Source organism: Drosophila virilis, chromosome X, assembly GCF_030788295.1.
Source record: "Drosophila virilis strain 15010-1051.87 chromosome X, Dvir_AGI_RSII-ME, whole genome shotgun sequence".
Taxonomy (NCBI): Eukaryota; Metazoa; Arthropoda; class Insecta; order Diptera; family Drosophilidae; genus Drosophila; species Drosophila virilis.
The window spans coordinates 4,270,764-4,294,246 of NC_091543.1; the positions used below are offsets into that span (position 1 = coordinate 4,270,764).

Sequence of the window (23,483 nt, forward strand, 5' to 3'; positions counted from 1 at the left end):
TCAATCAATCAATTTGAAGCAGCTGCCACGGACAACTTCCCAGTTGAAGCTACCTGACCACAAATTATATATTTATAGACATATAACATGCATATATATAATATACCTGCTGCGTTTCCACAGGCTCATTTAAATATGTTCGAGGCGAAAGACAGTAGCCAAAGTGGCATCCGTTGGATAAACCCAGTTAAGGCCGAGCTTGGCTTAAAGCCTATTATTGCTGCTTTAAATGTTGCTTAACATGCATTTAACAGCTGCTAAAAGCAACTCGCTTGGAACGTTCAAACAACAGCGTTCTCTTGCTATCTCTATGCGCCTAACAGCTGCTAACTGTATTCTAACCATGTTATTAATAACATATTTTCACTCTGTTATGTGGCTTTCAGTTCTGTTAAGCGAGTTTACATATGTTTAAGCTTGACCACAAAAAATGCTTAGGTCAGCAACTTTGTGTGCTCTGTTATTGTTAACAGTTGCGATCTGCATTAATGTCTTTTAATTTAATCAGCTCGTCTCGTTTCAATTAGTTTTTACAGCAGCCATATACTAATAGACTGTGCCTCGCATTCCTGTACTGAAACTTAACATATGTTAAGCCTTTTATGTAAAGCTGGCTGTTTTCTATATAAGTTCGATTACCAACAAATCGCTATCTTTAAAGTGTGCCTAAATTATTAATACTAACAGGAAATATTAAGTGAATTTCACTTTATTTACAAACATTTCGATCTTACACAGTAGCCTTATCTTAATATAGTCAGGCTATGTTAAAGACTTTAAACAGTAGCTAAATGTTAACATTAACAGGCTCTGTTAGGGTACTGTTAGCATAATGTAATAGCAGCATAGTAATGTTAATGCGGTTCATACTTGGTATTCAATTTGTGCACTTCATTTGGCTTAGCCTTTTCTTCCATTTGGGCGCATATCTGTGGGCGTTGCCGGACCTCTGAAAATGGAAAAACAATCAAGACAATATTGTGCAACAAAGTGGTCGCTGGCCTCAGCTTTTGTGGCATTCCTCTGGGGACGTGTCCTTTACGCCGACTGGCAACATAAATGACAGCAATCAATGACAGCACCAGCCGCTGGCGGCATCAACCTGAACCTGAACCTGGCCTGGACCTGGACACATTTCCAATCAACTCGAGCCACGTAGCCGAGCTAAAAGCATAAAGCAAACTCGCAGCTCGCAGCTCGCAGGTTGTCTAGACAAGCGCCAAATTAAATTCAAAGTTTGCCCCGGCCAAGCAGGTTGTCACCTTATCAGCCCGCACCGAGCCTTGCAGCCTCATCTTTATCATCATCATCATCTTTATCATCATCACTATCATCATCATCATCATCAGAAGCTGATCCTTGCCTCTGGACGCTGCAAGAGGGCGCGAACTTGGCTCAAATGAAATTTGCGCAAAAATAAGTTTCAGCTCCAGCAAAAACCACCAAACTACAAATCCTATTAACCCACTGCAAGCAATCTCCAACTAGCCCCCCCAGCCCCCCCAGCCCCTCTGTGCCCTACGATTTGCACCCTCCCCGTCGATAGCATTGTCCGAACCCCTAGCCTGATGCCTGAGTTTGTGTTCTGGGCTAGGGCTGAACAAAATCTTTGCGAAAGCGAAAGTTTTTGTCGGCGCCTGTTGCAGTATACCCTGTAAGCGTTTGGCCAATGGGCTATGCCAGACGTGGCGTATATTTCTGTTTCCTCTAAGTATATCTTAAAGTCTTTTGATTTGCCAAATTAGGAGTCTATTTGCTAGCCTGATGGACTGGGACATACCCTTGACTTGAGCACATTTAAGGAAGCATATTTATTTACTTATTACAGGGTATCCCTGCGTATCCAACAGTTCTGTTTGGTTGCGGTGCATCTCCCAGGCGTAACTTGTTTCTGCTTATTGCGCTTCGATTACGCTGCCAGAGTTGCCAGAGAATAAATTGAAATGGGGCGTGTTGCGATGGCAACTCTGGCAACTGGCAGCTGGCAACACAAGAAATTGAATATTTGATTAGAAGCAGGCCAGATAAACAATTCCCGTACAACGAGCTGCCACCAGAAGTTGCCACCAGAAGTGGCAACCAGTTGGAAACAAGTTGTCAAAACACGGCCAACGGTTATTGTTGGCTGAGTGAAGCAAGTGGAGGACGGGGCACGGAGGGGGGCGAAGTGGCGTGGCAATGATTGGTGCAACATGATGTGGCAATGATTGGAATTGCAAAAGTGCAGCAGCAATAGCTGGCGCCGAAGCTGAAGCTAAAGCTGAAGGAGATGCTCACGAAGCACTTTGACGACTTGCTTAGCTGTCTGATTGGCAGACGACGTAGTTGCCACACTCTCGAGCAGACAGTGTTGGGACGGGGAGAGCGAGCGCAAGAGTGAGAGGAAGGGTCTTTTGTAGTTTTCAAATTTCCGGCATGGAAATTCAAGCGGGTTTTACCCCTTTTGTGCCGTGTCCCGGCCTGAATTTTGGCTTACCTTCAAGCCAGCTGAATGCTTCCGTTGCGACATGATAGCCAGAAATCTATTTGGGCGATGCGCAAATTTCATATATAATTCGCAACTGGTTTAAGCGCTCGCTTTGTCAAATTCTTTGTGCATGCCTCAAAATCATTTGCGCCACATTTTAATGACGACAGCTGCCTTGAAAGTTGCATGAAAATATATTTAATTTATATATAGATTAAGATTTACATTTGCATTTCATCATAATATTCTGGTTGCTTTAATATTCTTTTGCTTTAATCCATTTGAATTTTCTCTAGTATCTTTGTTTTTATATATCCTGTTTTTTGGGCTATTTTGGTAAATAATAAGGGTTAGAGTTACGAACCTACCTATCGCCACCTCTCCGCTACCAACCCAGAGCTATAAATCAAGTTAATAACCCAACTTTTATTGCCAACCAATTTAAGCCAAAATTTAAATACAATTGACTTTGTCAGTATACATAAATATTCTATGATACATAAAGATATACTGTAGAAAATTACATAAAGATCATTTTAAGAAAACCAAAGTTATATGCAACTGCGCAATTGAATGGGGGAGCATCTTTAAGAATTTCTGTATACATGTACAAACACACATTCATGCGCGTCTGCTTCGCATTTCAACAGCATGGTTATTGTGACTTTTTTCTGTAATGCTATTTAAGTTCCTTTTTTTATCATAAGTGCCTAATTCAACATTTTTACCCAAATCGACAAAATGACAAGGGATTACATCACATTTATTTCAAAATCGATGATTTATTTTAATATCTCGGGTAATAGCTCCGCGGGGAGATATGACGTTCCAAAACGACATAACTCCGCGCGGAGATATGACGTTCCAAAACGACATAACTCCGCGCGGAGATATGACGTTCCAAAACGACATAACTCCAGCGATATGATCTTCCATAAAATCATCACGTTGTTTCTCAAAGTCGAGGTTTTTGCGATAATCGAAACTTTTTCGATGATTTTTTTAATAGCTCGGATAAATAATGTCTGATTTTCAAATGTTATACATTTTTAAATGCGTACGGATCCCTACCATCAATTGGCATTCAAGGCAAATAAACATCGTTTTGTTAAGGAAAATGTTGTAGACAAAAAACCGATTCGTTCATAAAGTCAACCTTCTTTCGACTCGAAATCAAAACTTTATTGATGATTTTTTTTGAAATATCTCGGGTAAACATTGTCTGATTTTTATATTTTATACCTTTTTGTATTCTTACGGATCCTTATTATTAATTGACATTCAAACAAACTTAAAATCGATGGGTTCAAAAAATTTGTTGACCCAAAAACGACTCGTGTCTAAATTCGACCTTTTATCATGATTTTTGGAAATATCTCGGCCAAATAAAGTCGGATTTTCGAATTTTATACCATTTTGGACTCGTAAGGATCAGTACTATCGATTGGCATCAACAGAATGAAAATCTAAATTTTGACCCAAATCGACAAAAAAGCAAGGGGTTACATCACGTTTTTCTTCAAAATCGAGTTCGGCTCGAAAATCAACTCCGCGCGGATATATGACGTTCCAAAACGACATAACTCCGCGCGGAGATATGACGTTCCAAAACGACATAACTCCGCGCGGAGATATGACGTTCCTAAACGACATAACTCCGCGCGGAGATATGACGTTCCAAAACGACATAACTCCGCGCGGAGATAGACGTTCCAAAACGACATAACTCCGCGCGGAGATATGACGTTCCAAAACGACATAACTCCGCGCGGAGATATGACGTTCCAAAACGACATAACTCCGCGCGGAGATATGTCGTTCCAAATCACCACGTTTTTTTGCGAAAATCGAAACTTTTTCGATAATTTTTTTAATATCTCGGGTAAATAATGTCTGATTTTAAAATGTTATACCTTTTTGAATGCGTACGGATCCCTACCATCAATTGGCATTCAAACCAATTAAACATCGATGGGTTCAAAAATGTTGTTGACGAAAAACCGATTCGTTCGTAAACGCAACCTTTTTGATGATTTGTTTGAATATTTCCGTCAAATAATGTCCGATTTTTGAATTTTTTTTACCAATTTTGACTCGTAAGGATCAGTTCTATCGATTTGCATAAACAGAATGAAAATCTAAATTATATATATTTTTGATCAGCATCAATAGCCGAGTCGATCTAGCCATGTCCGTCTGTCCGTATGAACGCAAGGATCTCAGAATCTATAAGAGCTAGAGACTTGAAATTTTAGATGTAGGTGCTCCTAGTGCCCGTGCAGATCGAGTTTTTTTCCGATAATCGATAACTTACTCCGTTCCCAAGCAATCGATAAAAAAATCGATATCGATATCCTGTTTTTTGAGCAATTTTGGTAAATAATAAGAGCTAGGTCACGAAACATGATATGTTGCTTCTAAAATAGAATATATATATGCATTTGATGTTGGAAGAAGAGGGTTCAGGGTATCCCCTAGTCGGGAGCTCCCGACTATAACCTCTTACTTGTTATTTTTTTGTAATATATGTTTTGGTTCATGTTCAGGTTTTGGCTTAGGTTCTGGTTCACGATCAGGTTCAGATTCACGTTTCGGTTCGGCTTCATGGTCAGGTTCACGTTCCAGTTCACCTTCTAGTTCACATTGATCTTCACGTTCTAGTTCACCTGCAGGTTCACAATTAGGTTCTGGTTCACTTTCAGGCTTAGATGCCCGTTTCAATTCAGGTTCCGCTGATTGATTCAGCTCAAAATTCAGTTCAAAGAATAAAAAAACTGTAAATTTCGGGTTCGATTTTCAGATTTTGCTTTCACTCCTCCGCTCATGTTGCTCTCGCTCTCTCTCTCTCTCTCTCTCACTCTCTCTCTCTCTCTCACTCGCTCTCTCTCTCTCTCTCACTCGCTCTCTCCCGCTCTGTCTCCTGCCACTTGTAGTTGCCGTCTCTTAAGTAATGCTTCTTCTCTCCGCTCATTAGTTCAAACATATCAAATGTCGGCAATTTGAGCTGACAATTGATTCGATTGTTTTACAATCATTGCGCGTGTTATGAATTTTAAATACCCCCTCTCCCCACCCCCCCACTCCTCCCTCTTCGATATATATTGCATTACAAGCTGGTCAAGCGAAACTCGAGGGGGAGAGAGAGAGATGAGAGAGAGAGAGAGAGAGATAGACAGAGCAAATGTAACGTGAAACACTTTGCAAATAGGCTTTTAGCTTCACAGTTATTTCTGCTCTTATTTATTTATTTATACTTATGCACATATGCACATACATATGTATAAATATGTACATGTATGCATAGGTATATGTATATGTATGTATATGTATTTATTTATCAGTTTCGAGTTACGCTTGGGCTAACGAGCTTTGCAGTTTTCGGGCGCTTTATAAAAAGCAATAACCATATTCTACGCATTGTTAAATATTTATGTTGGGCAGCCATAAAAAAAAAAGAGTATTAAAACAAAGCACGAAAAAAAAAACAACAAGAAAAAATAAGGCAAATGCGGAAAATTGTGAAAAGAAATTCGCTTCATTTGGCAACAAATTGTTGTGACGGCTTCGGTCAATGGGAAATTTCAATGTTCCCGTTGTTGTTCCCATTGTTGTTGTTCCCGTTGTTGTTGTTCCCGTTGTTGTTGTTGTTGTTGTTCGCGTACATTTTTTGACGGTTCAACAACTTTTGACACACACAGCATGCGCCAGAATGGAAGGGGGGGGGAGTAGAGCGAGGGGTAGGGAGCACAAAAGAAAGACACTTAAAAAGCAATTGGCAATTGGCGATTGGCATACGACAAAAACATAAAAACAGAAACAAAAAGTACCCAAAGGCAACAACAACAACAACAACAACAAATGCCAAATGCAAATAAAATACCAAAAGAGAAAAAAAGCAACGAAAAAAAAAAAAACAGGCACAAAAAAAGCCCAAAATAGAAACCAAAACCAAAGCAATTAAATTTGTTCAAATCGATTTAAGCTGACAATAGACGGCAGCAGACCTATGCAAAGGCTAAGCGCTCTCTGTTGTCTGGAGAGAGAGAGAGAGAGAGAGAGGGGAGAGTGGGGCGGCGTGGGCGTGACACTCTATATAGCAATTACAACCGCAAATGGCAATAAAATGACAGAGTAAAATGTAACAACCGTTACACTGAATTGCCTGCAAGCCAGAGTGCCGGCAAAGAGAGGGAGAGCGGGCGAGAGCAAAGCAGCAAGGCGGCTACTGTGGGCGTGCTCTAAGAGCACATGGCAAGCGGATCGACTGAAGCGACTGGTCGCTAGAGGGCGCCACAAACAATATACAAATTGGGACATTAGCAGACTGTGGCAACCCCAACAAACGTTATCGCAAATTGTCGCCACAATTAAGAGGGGCAGGCTGCAAAGAAAGGTGTCAACTGTGCACAGGATAAGCAACAGCGGATGCGTGAGAGAAAGGGGGCGTGGTCGTAAGGTGCCTTTAATGTGCCGCCAGTGTTGCCGCATAGTATTTAGGGCCATTTAATAAGCATGCAAAGAGAAAAGGCACTCGAATTAAGTAAATATTTAAAGATAAGCGGCGAGATCTGCACGGCGCCACCCCGCCCCCCCTTTGCTCTATCTATCGAACTCTCTTTGAATGCTTTGAGATATCATTTGATTGTTTTTATCGCATTCGGTGGGTGGGGTTGGCCAGAGGGGGGGGGGGACGGCTGCAAGAGCTCTAACAAACGGGCAAAACGAGAGAGAAAAAAAGAGAAAGATCTGAAAAAATTTAAAGGGAAAACGCGCAAAACCCATTGAGCAAATATTTAACAAAGCGCAAAATTGCTGCATTTTTCTTTTATTTGCATATTTAATTTGTTTTGAGGTTTTTTGCGCTGGCTCTCGCACACCCACCGCCCGCCCGCTCGCCCCTCGCTTCCTCGACCCGCCGCTCAACCGAAAAAAGCGCTGAAACAGCTACAACAACAACAACAACAACAACAACAACAACAACCATGAAAACTGACAGGAAAAACGATTGAAAACTGTGCGAAAAAAAAGGAATACACGACTGGCAAATGCTCTACCCTTTTACTATATGATATTTATACTTATCCATATAACTTATCCATATCCATATCCTTGATCCCATATTATATCATAACTTGTGCTCAGATGAGTTCTTAAAAGATTGAAAATAGTTCGAAAAGTTCTAGAAATTATCGCAAATATCTTCCCAAATCTCTCGCATATTAAAAACAGCGAAGAGTTATCAACTTTGATCGAATTCAGCTCTCAATATAATCATATGATTCATATATGATTCATTATATGATATATATATATATATATGATTCATAATAGTATTCAAATAACACCCATACACATAATATGATTCATAATATGATTCATGTGTGATTCATAATATGATTCATATATGATTCATAATATGATTCATGTGTGATTCATAATATGATTCAATATTCTTATGTTTGGAATACTCAACTGTGATCCAATTCAGCTCACATTGAAATAGTATTTTATATATGATTCCTTTATGATTCAATCAGAACTCAAACGAACCAGTTCATGTTCAACTGCATAAAACTAGTTTATGAACCGAACTTTAGGACAAGGCATTCGAACTGTGAACCAAACCAACAGAATGCAACTTTGTATTTTTGCTAGGTTTAAAACAAAACCCGAAAATAACAAAAATCAGAAATAGAAGGGCAAAGAGAAAAGCCAGAAACAAAGCCCCGAAATGTTGGTCAGTGGAACCGCAAGTTGCATTTGTTGGCAGCGTTTACCAACACTGCTTTGCGCTCTGATGCAGCTGCAGCTGTGCAATTGTTATTAATAAATAATTCATAAACAATTTGTTTGCAGTTTTCACATTGTTTGCACATTTGAGCTGTTTAATTAGGGCCAAAACAGAATGAAAGTAGAAGCCAGAAGATGAAGAGGAGCAAGCTAGCAGCCAGAAGAAGCAGCTGAAGTGGGTCGACAATTCGCAGATTGTTCGTGCCATGTTCACACTTTGACCCCAAAGAAGAACATGCGCATGGGGCTGGGATGCGGACAGGTGGGGGGCAGGGTTAGGGGCAGGGGGAGCGCACACAAAAGGCGGCCGGCCCACTCAATTTGAAGGTTAAACTTCGCATTGCTCTGTGCCGCCCAGCAGGTGGGCGTGGCCCGGGGACAGCCAGGCACCGCAAAGTGTCACACTTTAACGGCATTTTCATTAATCAAGTCGCAACACGCTGACCCCCCGTCCGCTCGTTCCCCCGTGCCCCTTTCCCGTAAACAAAGGCAAACAGAAACGAACTTTCATCCTTTGTCTTTCCACTTTGCTTGGAACCTGCGGTCTTTTGTGCTCTTGCTTGCCCTTTCCCTTCTCCCACTGCTCCCGCTCCGCCTCCGTCTTCTTTTGCTTCGTCTTCTTCTTCTGCTCGTCGCGGTTGTCGTTCCGCGGTTTTGCTTTGCCTCTGCTTGTCTCTGCGTCTGTCTCTGTCGCACTCTGAACATCATTTACTGCTCCGCATGTGACATTAATTGAATAACGTAATGAATAACGTAATGAAGCACGTAAACTGCCTTAATGACAATTGTCACAATTAATCGAGTGACACAGGTGCGAGGTAAACACTGGCAATGACTTTAATTATGCACGCAGTGCATGTGACGTAATAAGATTCGTGACGTAATTCAGACTGGTTGCGCATATGACGTAACGGCAGAACACTGCTCAAGCCAAAATACGTGTATATATGTTGTGCTTAAATTAAGCATAACGTATTGATAAGCAGCTGTTACTTGATATCTGATTTAAGGTAACGTAAGCGTAATTGACTGCATTTGTTGAAAGCAACTGCACGTGACTACGCTACGCGGTCTGGGTAGATAATATTTAAGTAACGTAACGTAACGTAATGAGTGCAATATTAGCATACTTTGACGTGAGCCAAATAGAAATATCTGCACATGACTACGCTACGCTAGCACGCGGTCTGGGTAGATAATATTTAAGTTACGTAACGTAACGTAACGTAACGTAACATGTGCGCCTAGCCAGCGTAACATTAGCACACTCTGACGTAAGCCAAATAGAAAGCGCACTTAACATTTGTTATATGCGAGTGGCTAGTCAAACAACCGTTTTATGGGGCTACAACACGTAAGAGCTTACGAAATCATTTGCTACGTATCACGCACAATTACGTTAAGCGAGTATCCAATGTAAGTGCGTTACGTTAGCGCGCAATTTGCGTAACAAGAGCTGTAATTTGTCTGAAAAGCTCGCGTTGACAGGCCAATAAATTGCAACGTAAGGTCTCGGCGCACGAGGCACTACGTAACGCGGCGGCGACCTCATTACGTAGTTGTGCGCAAATTAATTGCGCGTTTGTAACTCGCCCTCGCTGCCATTTGCTTTGTGAATGATTCGTAACTGTTGTCAGCTCGAAGCCGAAAGCCTTTCTCCTAATATTTTGTTTCTTCTTGTTTGTTCCACTTTTGTTTTTTTTTTTTTGCTGGTCGCTTTGTCGCTTTTTTAATTGTGCAGGTGTTACCGTTAAAGCAGCCGCTGCGACGCTTTACGCACATTTAATCTACATCTTTATAGCATGTAAATATCTTCCCCTCACTCCCACTCACTCTCTCTCTTTCTCTCTCTCACTTGCACTCTGTTAAGCAACCTTCACTAATACGCACACACTTTTTGCTTTTATTGCGCATTTCTTTTCAGCTGGCAACTGCACTGCTAATTGCGAGTTTGGAGCTGCCAACCCACAACGACAACAACAACAACAACAACAACAACAACAATAGGAAGGAGGCGGAGCAGAAGGCAACAAAAATAACAGCATATTAAAAAAGAAAACAACTGAAGAAGGTGCGCCTTAATTAATCACAGTCTTGTCTGTCCTGTCACGAGCAGCAAGGCAGAGCTTAAATTCGAATTAAGAGAGTCGCCAAAGAGCGCGCGCGCACACACAGCGCCCTCTAGCGACAAGCGGCAGCAAACGCAGCTAAGCAGATCAGTATAAGACGTTGCAAACATAACATTATAAGAGCTAACAGCCCGAAGCATTCTCCTAACATGGCAGCCGCAATGTTAAAGCGCACAATGTTACGGCTGCTGTTAACGAGCCTCGTGCTGCTGGCAATGCTGGCGCAGGAGTCGCTCGGCCACCGGGATTGGATGCAGAACTGCAGCAATTGCCATTGCCATTGGAATTCGGGCAAGAAGAGCGCCGACTGCAAGGGCAAAAAGCTGACCAAAATACCGCTCGAGATGAGCAACGAGATGCAGGTGGTCGATTTCTCCCAGAACCAAATACCCGAACTGCGCCGCGACGAGTTCCAGGTGGCGGGTCTGCAGAATCTGCACAAGATCTATTTGCGCAACTGCACCATCCAAGAGGTGAATCGGGACGCCTTCAAGGGCCTGGCCATACTCATCGAACTGGACATGTCCAGCAATCGGATCAGCCAGCTGCATCCGAACACGTTCGAGGGCCTCGAGAAGCTGCGCAACGTGATCATCAACAACAACGAGATCGAGATTCTGGAGAGCCGGCTGTTCATCAATTTGCCCTTCCTCTCGCGCGTCGAGTTCAACAACAATCGCCTCAAACAGGTCCAGCTGAATGTGTTTGGCGGACCGCTGACCGCCATCTCGCTGGAACAGAACCAGCTGACGCATCTGCACAAGGAGACGTTCGACAACCTGCCCAAGCTGACGTACCTGTCGCTGCAGGGCAATGCCTGGAACTGCAGCTGCGAGCTGCAACAGTTCCGGGACTTCGCCATGGCCAAACGCCTCTATACGCCGCCCACCGACTGCCGTGAGCCGGCCCAGCTGCGCGGCAAGCTGTGGAGCGAGGTGCCCTCCGAGAACTTTGCCTGTCGTCCGCGCATTCTTGGCTCGGTGCGCTCCTTCGTGGAGGCCAATCACGACAACATTACGCTGCCCTGTCGCATTGTCGGCACACCCCGTCCGAATGTCACCTGGATCTATAATAAGCGCCAGCTGAATCCCGGACCCAACGATCATCACATACGCATTCTCAACTCCGTCGAGCAGCAGCAGCCGGCGGCATCGGCAGCGGCATCCGGCCAGGTGATGACCTCGGAGCTGCGCATCTACGGGGTACGCAACTCGGACAAGGGCGCCTACATCTGTGTCGCGGACAATCGCGGCGGCAAGGCGGAGGCCGAGTTCCAGCTGCTGGTCAACGGCGACTACATGGGCGCCTCGGCCGCCTCCGATGGCCTGGGCGGGCTGGGCATAAGCGGTGCCATCGGCGCCTCCACCAGCGATCCGCAGACGAGCATATTCCTTGTGATTTGCGTGATTGTGACCACATTTCTGGTGCTGCTCATCTTTCTGGTGCTGACGCTCTTCTGGTACTGCCGCCGCGTCAAGACCTACCAGAAGGACAACACCATGATGAGCGGCGACGGTCTGATCTCCTGCAAGCTGGACAAGACCCACAACAGCTCCATGCTGGAGGGTTCCGTCATTATGGAGATGCAGAAGAGCCTGCTCAACGAGGTGAATCCCGTCGAGAAGCCGCCCCGTCGCACCGACATCGAGAGCGTCGACGGCGGCGACGATGGCCACGAGATCAAGAAGACCCTCCTCGATGAGACCGCCTACGGTAAGCGAAAGAAGCTTCGGATTAGATAGGTCATTCGGGGGTAATTGAATAGGCACTGATAGAGTGGGAGAATAGTTGTCCTCCAGCTGTAGCTTATATTGAAAAAGATAGGTTGAGATAAATGGAAGTGAAGTTATTAAAGGAAAGGAGTAGATATAGAGCAATACGAAGAACAAAGAAAGAATCTTGAGATTAGATAAGTATTTAGAAGAAGGAATACGATAAGGAATAAGGATTCGCTGGCCTCAATTGAACAGAATTTGCTTCAACTGAGATAAGTTAAGGATAGTTGTAAACGAAAAGAACATAAGATAAGTTATTGAAAGAGAGCAATAGTAAATTTCTATGTAACGCATTAGAGAATATCATAGGAGGGGAATACCCTTTGCCAATTCGAGCAGGCAGTGAGAGTGAAAGAGCGCGCGCTAGAGATGGTGGAAGATAGTGAGAGCGGGAAAGAGAGATAGAGAGCAATTGAAAATGGCGGCGCGACGCTCACAATAGTTGTTGTATGTTGAGTGTGTGCGTGTGTGTGTTAGTGTGTGTGTGTGTGTGTGTGTGTGTGTGTGTGTGTGAGTCGAGTGTGTTTGTGGAAATTGCACATTTGATCTATTTGTCGAATATTTCCAGTTGAGTGCAGCAGCAGTTCGACAATTTAGCTTCGCATTTTTTGCAGCAACATCAATGCCAACACACACACACACACACACACACACACACGCACCCACATATACGCACACACAACTAGATTTGTATAGAGAGACATTGGAGATACATTTGTATCTATTACTTCCGCTGCATTTGGCAAAATTGGCCGCCAGCTCTGGTAAACACAAAAGCAAACACACAGCCGAACAATCCAAAACAAGCAGCAACAACAACAACAGCAGCAACAACAACAACAGCAGCAACAACAACAACAACAACGACAACATTTTGGCGGATGTTTGCTTTAATTTTGCAATTGGCAATTGAATTGCAATGACAATTGAAAAGCCAATTGAATGCAATTGATGCACTCCCCAAAACTCGCTGCGGTTGTTCTTGTTGTTGTTCTTGTTGTTGTTGTCGTTGCTCAGATTTGGCCAAAAACAATCACAAGTGGCATGTGCCAAAAAGTCGCACAGCAGGCAACCGCAATCGATGCGGATTTGTCAAAAAATTAAAAACAGCATGAGAAATGTGCTGCCAAAGTAAGGTATAAATTCAGGGCATGCGCACAAATTAAACATGATTTGGCTAAACTGATAATCGAGCAGCTAGCCAAGCCAATTGTAAGCCATACACTTATTGCCAGAGCTGAGCAACGTATATTTCCAGCAGTTCATAAAGCAGTTGAAGAAGTAGTGAAAAAGTAAGGAAGGAATTCAGGCACTCAACTAAAAGTTCAGCAAAGCTGTGTAAGAGTAGGGGATAATACAAAAATTAGACAACATTTTCGATTGGATATGCAAGCAATTTAATTTAGTTCAAACTTATTTTGGCCAAGTGGAAAAGTAAGGGTATTCCCTGCAGGAACTTTGCTAAACGTCAGTTAAAGTTAATAGTAGGGGTATTCCGTTGGGGAACTTTCTTTATAGTCTAATGAAAGAAATCAGACACTTAATTAAAGTTAGGTGACGTTTTTACGGAATATTATTTTGTAAATAGTTTAGTAAATTCATTTAAAAATATTCCGTTTAAAAATATTTACCAAAAGTATGATAAAATTTTGAAGGACGTTTTTCTGGGCCAATTATTAAATTAAATTTTATTTTTTTTTTTAGGAAATTTAATTTAAATATTTAAGGCTAGTGTAAAGTAAGGGTGTTCCCTTTTGGGAACTTTCAGAGCACGGGAAATATCTGTGAATAGTTTAGTAAAACAAGCAAAAGCTTAAAAAATTTAATGAAAATGTGAGGGAGCAATTCAGGACCTATATAACAAACAGACTACATTTCGAATTTGACATAAGAGCAATTTTATTACAAATTTTAGAATAGGTTAGTGCAAAAGTAAGTAGTGAAAAGTAAGGGAATAATTCAGGTACAATACCAAAGCTAAGCTCCATAATTATTATTATACAAAAATGATGACAATTGCAATTAAGATCTCACTGAAGTTGACTTAAATAACTTGTTGGTTAAGCTAGAACAGAAAAGTAGGGGTATTCCGTTCAACCCAGCTGCAGATGTGAGAGGGAAAGGTAAATGTTTCGGGGAACACATGAAATGCACGCTCAAGGTCTAATTACATACAAACAAAAAAAAAACCAAAAAATTTCCTAGCTTTTAGCTGAATATAAAAATTGAGAAATTTTTATTTTCAGAATTGAATCATATTTAGATGCCAAAACAAAATAGAGAACACAGCAAAAACCAAAAGGTATATACCGCATGAAAATTGACAACAACAACAACAACAAAAACAACAACAAAATGATTTAGTTTTGGGCTAGTAGAAAGAATTCCAAAGAAAGAAGAGACCGCAAAGAACAAGTTAGGTTTTATATTTTTGAGTTTTATTGATTTATTTTTTTTTTTTATAAATGGAACTTATTAGACAATGTCTGAAAGGGGAGTCTAGAGTCTGGTTTCCATTATGAGAAGCGAGTTTTTTTCGGGCTACAGTGTTCACTCGTCAACGCGAACTTTTAGAAATGGCAGCTGTCCTTTCATACAGACCTAAGTTAATTCCTTCTACGAATCCTTCTACTTAGAATTATCGCATATTATTATCTTAAACTATTATCTTATCATTTATTTTTGTCGTTTAGAAAAATGTTAGAGGTTATTTCCCCACTTTTTTTTATATATATTTAGTATTTAATTTAAGAAAGTAGAAATCGCAAACCAGGTTCGAACCAGCGACTTTTCGCTTAGCGGCTTCGCAATGTTGAGAAATGTTATAGATATATTTGAAAAGCTGCTGAATGAGAGTGGGGAAACTGCTGCGAAAAGCAGAAACTGAACAGAAACAGAAACCTTAAAGAAAATGAAAATCTAGTTTAGGAAAAGCTTGAAAAATCGATTCAGTTTTTGGGCCAAATTGGAATTGTTAATTTTGTAGTCTATATGAAATTTCGTTTGCTCCAACTAATTCTTATTTATTCTTTTTGTTGCGCTACCCCTCTCTCCCCGCCCCATCCCCTTCTGTGTACGCCCATGCAGCCAATCACACGCGAGACGACGAGACGCACTCTGTGGCCCTGTCGGATACAACAACCACGCCCCGTTCCCGTCACACCTATGTGGATGATACGTACGGGAATAGTTTGCCGCCGGATTTGCTAGCGTTTCCCGCCCGCGTGCCGCCCACCTCGCCCTCGATGCAATCCTCGCAGTCGAACATACCCGATCAGGTCATCTACGGCATACGCTCCCCGCCGCCGCTCACCAGCCCCGTCTACGCGCACATGACACCGCACGGCATCTACGGCACCACAACAATTGCGACGGCCACCCACAACGGCTTCATGACCCTGCAGCATCCCAAGTCCCGCAATCTGGCGCTCATTGCCACCGCGAACAGTCGCCACCAGCAGCAGCAGCAGCAACAATTGGCCGCCGCCTTGCAACAGCAACAGCAGCAGCAACAGCAGCAGGGGCAGGGGCAGGGTTCATCTTCGTCGTCGGCCTCGCCGTTTCTGCCCGCGCCCGTTGTCTACTCGCCAGCCACGGCCGTGGTCATGAAGCAGGGCTATATGACGATTCCGCGCAAGCCGCGCGTGCCCAGCTGGGCGCCGAGCACCTCGAATGCGGCCGCAGCCGCCCATCAGCTCGGCGAATTTCAATCGCCCACCTCGCCCAATCCCAGCGAGACGGGCACCGCGACCACCGTCGAGCTGCAGGCGGAGCCTGTCTACGATAACTTGGGGCTGCGCACCACGGCGGGCGGCAATTCGACTCTCAATCTGCACAAGGCACAGAGCGCACAGGGTGCACTGGGTGCACTCGCTGCACAGGGTGGACAGCAGTACAGCATGCGAGATCGCCCGCTGCCAGCCACGCCCAGTCTCACATCGGTGGCATCAGCTTCAGCGTCAGCGGCCAATGCCAGCAAGATCTACGAGCCCATACACGAGCTCATCCAACAGCAGCAGGCCATGCAGGCCCAACAGCAGCAACAACAGGCCCAACAGCAGCAGCAGCAGCAGCAGCAGCATTTATACAACTCGGAGACGGAGCCGCTGTACGGCGGCAGGCTGCACGGGATAACGATATTGCCCGGCTCGAGCATTAGCGGCGCCGGGCTTGGTTCGCCCTCGCCGACGCCCATGCCGGGCGGGGAGTCGCCAAAAATGGCCAAGATACCGCCAAGGCCACCGCCGAAGCCCAAAAAGAAAATGTCCGTAACGGCAACGCGCAGCGGCCAGGGCAGCACAAGCCAGCTGTTCGATGATGAGGGCGAGGATGGCACCGAGGTTTAATTTACCAAATATGCGCCAAACACCCCACTCAAAATGCAATTGCAAATTAATTCAAATTGCCTTTTTAGCAGCAACAGCAGCAGCAGCAGCAGAACGTGAAGATAAAGTTGAAAAGCAGATTGATAAAGAAGATGAGGAGCACGGGCAAACAGTAGTAGCAGCAGCAAAGGGGAAAGCAGATGATAAAGAGAAGCAATAACAACAACAATAACAGTAACAGCAACACACAACAGAGTGCAGTTAACAGCTGGCAGCTAACAGCATGCAAGCGCTGTTAACTACAGATATTAAAGCACTTTAACAGCAGCTCAAATAAACAAAAGCAAATGTTAAATAACAGCAGCATTAAGTCGGCAACAAATATTAGGACATGCTTGAAAATCTCTTAACTAAATGTTAAACAGCAGCAGCAGCTCGCAAAAACAATACCACATCACAGCTGACAAGATCAGCATACGCTGTTAACTAAATGCTGCTTATGTTAATTTACATAATCCAATAAATGTTGAGTCTATGCATTTGACATTCGCTGTTGTTTGAATGTAAAAGAACAGCAACAGTTTACATAAATATTGACAGCACGTCTGGCAAAAGCAGCATAAGCTGTTAACTAAATGCTGCTGCACTTCTGCTAATTAACATAAAACAACAATTGTTAAGACAATGCATGCACATTTGACATTCGCTGTTAACTAAATGTACGCTAACAGCAGCAGCAGCATCTTCAAAATGCTCTCTCACTATCTCGCTCTCTCGCCTTCGCTCTCGCTCTCTGCTGTCACTGTCTCTGTCTCTGTGTCTCGCCCGCGCAATTCGCGTGACTTGTGTGCCAAACCGACTGATGTAGAATTTAGAATTAAAACGAGGAACGATACGAAATGAAAACTCCAACTGAAACAGTAAGGGAAACAGAAAGAGAAACGGAAACGGAAACAAAAGCAAACAGAAACAGAAAACAAAAAATCAAACAAGACGAACATGTGACACGCATGCAGCAGGCGCTGCTGTTAAGCCGCACAGGGTGACCCAGGCGAACAGAAAAAGTAGCAAAAAGGACGGACAGTACGCAGGCAGCTAAATTCAAAACATTTGCAGCGGCAAGCAAAAAATAAAAAAGAAAACTATAAAAATGAAAAAAAAAAAAAACAGAAAACAAAAAGTAAACGTTTAAAGCCCACATAAGTACATATTAGCACAAGAGTATGTAAAAATCCCATTTTAATAATAAATCAACAAATGCTACTCCCTTCTTCTATATATACACACATAAATATATATATAAACATACATTTTTTTTTTGCATAGGCTAGTTAGTTTGGTACAAAAATGCATAAATTACAACTAAAAACAAAAAGAAAAACAAAAACATTTATTTACATCTAAGCAAATCTATGTGTAAAGATTAGAGAACAAAAAGAAAGAAAGAAGAAAAACTTTTAAATTCAAAACAAGTTTATTCAAAAGACGCAAGAAATATATTTAAAACAAGCAAATATAAGAAAACGAAAACCAAGTAAAATTCAATTTACATAATGTTAGAAATTTTATAAAATTGTAAATTATTAAAGCATAACCCATACACAAATCGAACTATAAAAATATATATAAATATATATATATATATATATGGCGAGTAATTACTTAGGCATAAAGAAAAAATCCCACAATATATAGCGTATATATATATGTATTTTTTTTTGAGATTTTTTTTTTTAATAAAATGAAATGAAATCCAAGCATAAAATAATGTTTAATAAGTACGAGCACTCGTATCGTGTCTAGCGCCTAAGTGTATTAGTCTTAAGTGCCCCATGTAATGTATGTAATCTACTATTTTGCAATCGCAACTAAAAAAAAAAAACAAACAAACAAAAAAAAACGAACTTGAAAAAATCGAAAAAAAAAGCCCCCAGAATGATGTAATGGAGATTTACATAGATCTAACGTATATGTGTGTTAAGCAAGGAATATTTAATGCTAGCTCTTAAATGCACACATATATTTATGCATAAATACGTGAGTGTGTGTGTGCATAAATATGTGTGTGCAGCAAATATATTTACATATATATGCTAAATAAATTTACATTAATCTACAAAAATTACAGTTACCACTAATTACAACAATTTAAATGTTTAAAAGCAAGATCATAACGTAAAGAAAATATGTATATGTATGTCTAGGCACTAGCTCTGTACATGTTAACACTTACACAACACTACACAACACATGCTACTAGTGCTGTACAACTGCAAACAGCGAGAAAAACAAAACAAAACAAAATACATTTCAATATATGAGCAAACAATGTTTAAACAATTAATTCATAAATTGTCAAATGAGAAAAAAAACGTATTTAAACGTATTTAAAAAAAAATATATATATATATAGTTAATATGCAACTAGCTAAACGTAGTTACAGGTACAGTTGACACACACAAACAATTACACTAAGTTGGCACGAAACACCCTGTGCTTGTTTTGTCCCAACAACAACAGTAAATTCCTCTGCTAAACGCGATATGAGCTTAACAGACACACACACACACACACACACACACACACACAGACACACTCATTTGAACAGCATCTTAACAGTAAGTTAACATTTTTCGATTTTGCATTTCATTTGTTTTAGTTACTTTTAAGCCCCGACACCAGAGACACATTTCAGTTAAGGCTCAGCAAAGCCTTTTGATATATATTTTAACACAGTTTCATTTTATTTGTATTTAATATAAATATATTGTATAAAAGCCAGGCACTAAGTAGTCTAACTGACCAAGTTAAACATTTACTAAATTAGTGCATCAACAATACTTTTTTTTTTCGGTGGCCACAAACTTGCCGCAACCGCGCCCACGCCCCCGCCCTTCACGGCCAAAAAGATATATATATATATCTAACTATATATATATACAAAAATGTAAACAAAAAAAACTTGTTTCGCATCAGCAAAAAGTATTAAATATTTTATATACATTTTTTTCATATAATTATACATTTATACATATATATATTTTTTTTAATTTAAATAATTTTTATACATCAACTAATTTTTGTTTGTTGTGAAATTCGTTTTTGCATTTTGCACACAGAATCGAAAGAAAGGATCTCGAAAAATGCTAAAAATACAACAAAAAAAAAATAAAATAAAGAAAACTATATTCATATTTATTCCTCAGCGTGAATAAATGTGCTTTGCTTAAATCCCCCTAAAATTAGCACACAAATCAAAAACAACAACAAAACAACAACAAAAACAAAAACAATATAAAACAACAATTAGTTTTAACACAATTTTAACTAAATGTAATCTGTCATCAATTACGATCGATTATTAAGCTAAACAAAAGTTTCTTATAAATAAGTTAAATATGATTTTGCATTGTTTTCCTAACACGTAAAATATTAAAATAAAATATACATAAAAATTAAAAGACGAATTCCAAAAAAAAAAAAAAAAGAAATACCTACAAATCGCTTACCCATAACAGATGTACACAAATGTGTATGTTTTTCTTTAACAGCCGCCTCCAGCAACAGTCCCGCCCCCTGGATAGTTTCTAGTTGACTAGCATATCCTTGGTTATACCATACCATCGATATATTCTTTGGGAACCTAAAGAATCAGATCCCTGCAAAGTGCGCGTTGAAATGGTCCAAAAACATGTATGCTCTTTCTTTCAGGAGCCCCTTTACATTAGCTGCAGCCGCATGTTGTTTAACAGCCAGTTTACAGCACTCCTTTAACATGAACTGCTAATTAACAGTGCTCATTTGATATGAGTTTCATTTATGCCCCTTAATGCTATGCAATGAAAATTTTTATTCGAAGAACTCGTCGACCTTCTGCGCATTTCTGTTCGCCTGGTATTTGAGTGGAATTTTAATGCATTTTGATGAACCAGCCGGCAACGAGGGCGGCCCGTTTGAGTATGCAACGAAATTTCTCGGCAGCTAAAAATATTTGCTGTCGACCTTCTGTGCATTTCTGTTCGCCTGGTATTTTAGCAGATTTCAAGAAAAATCTCGGCAGCTAGCGATTGCGAACAAACGCCCGCACGGGTGTGCAATAGATATCTAAAAACCGTTGATTTTTGAATTTTTAAATAAAAGAACAGAAATTTCGCTTTTTAATTTCAAAAATTGATTTATTTATTTTGAAACTTACAAGACTGTTGTTTTTTATGCTAATTTTCTTAATTAATACTCTTTAAATTATACAAAACGAGCATAAATTGCAATTGTTGCTTATTTTAACTTAAAATACGTATATTTGACTTAATTTAAGTCCGATCCCGGAAAAATCTGCTTTGTTAGGTGTGGAGGTCCTTAGAGCATTGTAGTCCTTAATTTGTCAATCTGAAAGGATATAAACACATTTAAATTAAACAAGGCAAAAAATATATATAGACATTTTATGTAAACAAAAATGGCCATAACTCGGGCATGTCCTTGCAGATTTTCAAAGGACATGGTACGTTAGGATCGTACGGACACCCTGCATCGATCTGCATCATTAAAATAAGGGGTCATCTAAGAATAATATAGATGGTAGTCCTGGTCAGCACAATTATTTTGACATATGGCGTGCCAGGATACGCAAGGATATGCTCGAGCTATGGCTTATTTTTTTTTAGCAAAATCGTCCTTAAAACTTTTTTGTCCGAAGGATATGACGTTCCAAAACGACATAACTCCGCGCGGAGATATGACGTTCCAAAACGACATAACTCCGCGCGGAGATATGACGTTCCAAAACGACATAACTCCGCGCGGAGATATGACGTTCCAAAACGACATAGCTCCGCGTGGAGATATGACGTTCTAAAACGACATAACTCCGCGCGGAGATATGACGTTCCAAAACGACATAACTCCGCGCGGAGATATGACGTTCCAAAACGACATAGCTCCAGCGATATGACCTTCCATAAAATCATCACGTTGTTTCTCAAAATCGAGGTTTTTGCGATAATCGAAACTTTTTCGATGATTTTTTTAATATCTCGGGTAATAGCTCCGCGCGGAGATATGACGTTCCAAAACGACATAACTCCGCGCGGAGATATGACGTTCCAAAACGACATAACTCCGCGCGGAGATATGACGTTCCAAAACGACATAACTCCGTGCGGAGATATGACGTTCCAAAACGACATAGCTCCGCGTGAAGATATGACGTTCCAAAACGACATAACTCCGCGCGGAGATATGACGTTCGAAAACGACATAACTCCGCGTGGAGATATGACTTTCCAAAACGACATAACTCCGCGCGGAGATATGACGTTCCAAAACGACATAACTCCGCGCGGAGATATGACGTTCCAAAACGACATAGCTCCGCGTGGAGATATGACGTTCTAAAACGACATAACTCCAGCGATATGACTTTCCATCCAATCATCACGTTATTTCTCAAAATCGAGGTTTTTGCGATAATCGAAACTTTTTCGATGATTTTTTAATATCTCGGATAAATAATGTCTGATTTTAAAATGTTATACATTTTTGAATGCGTACGGATCCCTACCATCAATTGACATTCAAGGCAAATTTAATCTATTTGTTAAGTAAAATGTTGTAGACAAAAAACCGATTCGTTCGTAAAGTCAACCTTCTTTTGACTCGAAATCAAAACTTTATTGATGATTTTTTTTATTAATTTCTCGGGTAAACATTGTCTGATTTTTATATTTTATGCCTTTTTGTATTCTTACAAATCCCTATTATTAATTGACATTCAAACAAACTTAAAATCGATGGGTTCAAAAAATTTGCTGACCAAAAAACGACTCGTCTCTAAATTCGACCTTTTTTCATGATTTTTGGAAATATCTCGGCCAAATAAAGTCGGATTTTGGAATTGTATACCATTTTGGCCTCGTAAGGATCGGTACTATCGATTGGCATCAACAGAATGAAAATCTAAATTTTGACCCAAATCGACAAAAAATCAAGGGGTTACATCACGTTTTTTTTTCAAAATCGAGGTCGGTGCGAAAATCGAAACTTTTTCGATAATATTTTTAATATCTCGGGTAATAGCTCCGCGCGGAGATATGACGCTCCAAAACGACATAATTCCGCGCGGAGATATGACGTTCCAAAACGACATAACTCCGCGCGGAGATATGACGTTCCAAAACGACATAACTCCGCGCGGAGATTTGACGTTCCAAAACGACATAACTCCAGCGATATGACTTTCCATCCAATCATCACGTTATTTCTCAAAATCGAGGTTTTTGCGATAATCGAAACTTTTTCGATGATTTTTTAATATCTCGGATAAATAATGTCTGATTTTAAAATGTTATACATTTTTGAATGCGTACGGATCCCTACCATCAATTGGCATTCAAGGCAAATAAACATCGTTTTGTTAAGGAAAATGTTGTAGACAAAAAACCGATGTTCATAAAGTCAACCTTCTTTCGACTCGAAATCAAAACTTTCTTGATGATTTTTTTGGAATATCTCGGGTAAACATTGTTTGATTTTTATATTTTATGCCTTTTTGTATTCTTACGGATCCCTATTATTAATTGACATTCAAACAAACTTAAAATCGATGGGTTCAAAAAATTTGTTGACCAAAAAACGACTCGTGTCTAGATTCGATCTTTTTTCATGATTTTTGGAAATATCTCGGCCAAATAAAGTCGGATTTTGGAATTGTATACCATTTTGGACTCGTAAGGATCAGTACTATCGATTGGCATCAACAGAATGAAAATCTAAATTTTGACCCAAATCGACAAAATGACAAGGGGTTACATCACGTTTTTTTTCAAAATCGAGGTCGGTGCGAAAATCGAAACTTTTTCGATAATTTTTTTAATATCTCGGGTAATAGCTCCGCGCGGAGATATGACGCTCCAAAACGACATAGCTCCGCGCGGAGATATGACGTTCCATTTCGGATTTTGGAATTGTATACCATTTTGGCCTCGTAAGGATCGGTAC

At 40.8% G+C, this 23,483-nt stretch overlaps 1 protein-coding gene across 5 annotated transcripts in view; it reads left to right on the plus strand.

Annotated features, from left to right (window-relative positions):
- Positions 1-19,730, plus strand: part of kek5 (kekkon 5) — a 312,008-nt gene extending 292,278 nt beyond the window's left edge. For 4 of the 5 annotated variants that reach the window (XM_015169550.3, XM_070206654.1, XM_032440553.2 and 1 more), the window contains 2 exons: positions 10,182-12,099; positions 15,249-19,730. In XM_015169550.3, coding sequence (XP_015025036.1) covers positions 10,536-12,099; positions 15,249-16,507 — 2,823 coding nt within the window. In that variant the 5' untranslated portion in view covers positions 10,182-10,535 and the 3' untranslated portion in view covers positions 16,508-19,730. Of the gene's footprint in view, positions 1-10,181; positions 12,100-14,407; positions 14,440-15,248 lie in introns of those variants that run through there. The other variant, XM_070206656.1, reaches the window with a different exon arrangement.
- Positions 19,731-23,483: the final 3,753 nt, after the last annotated feature.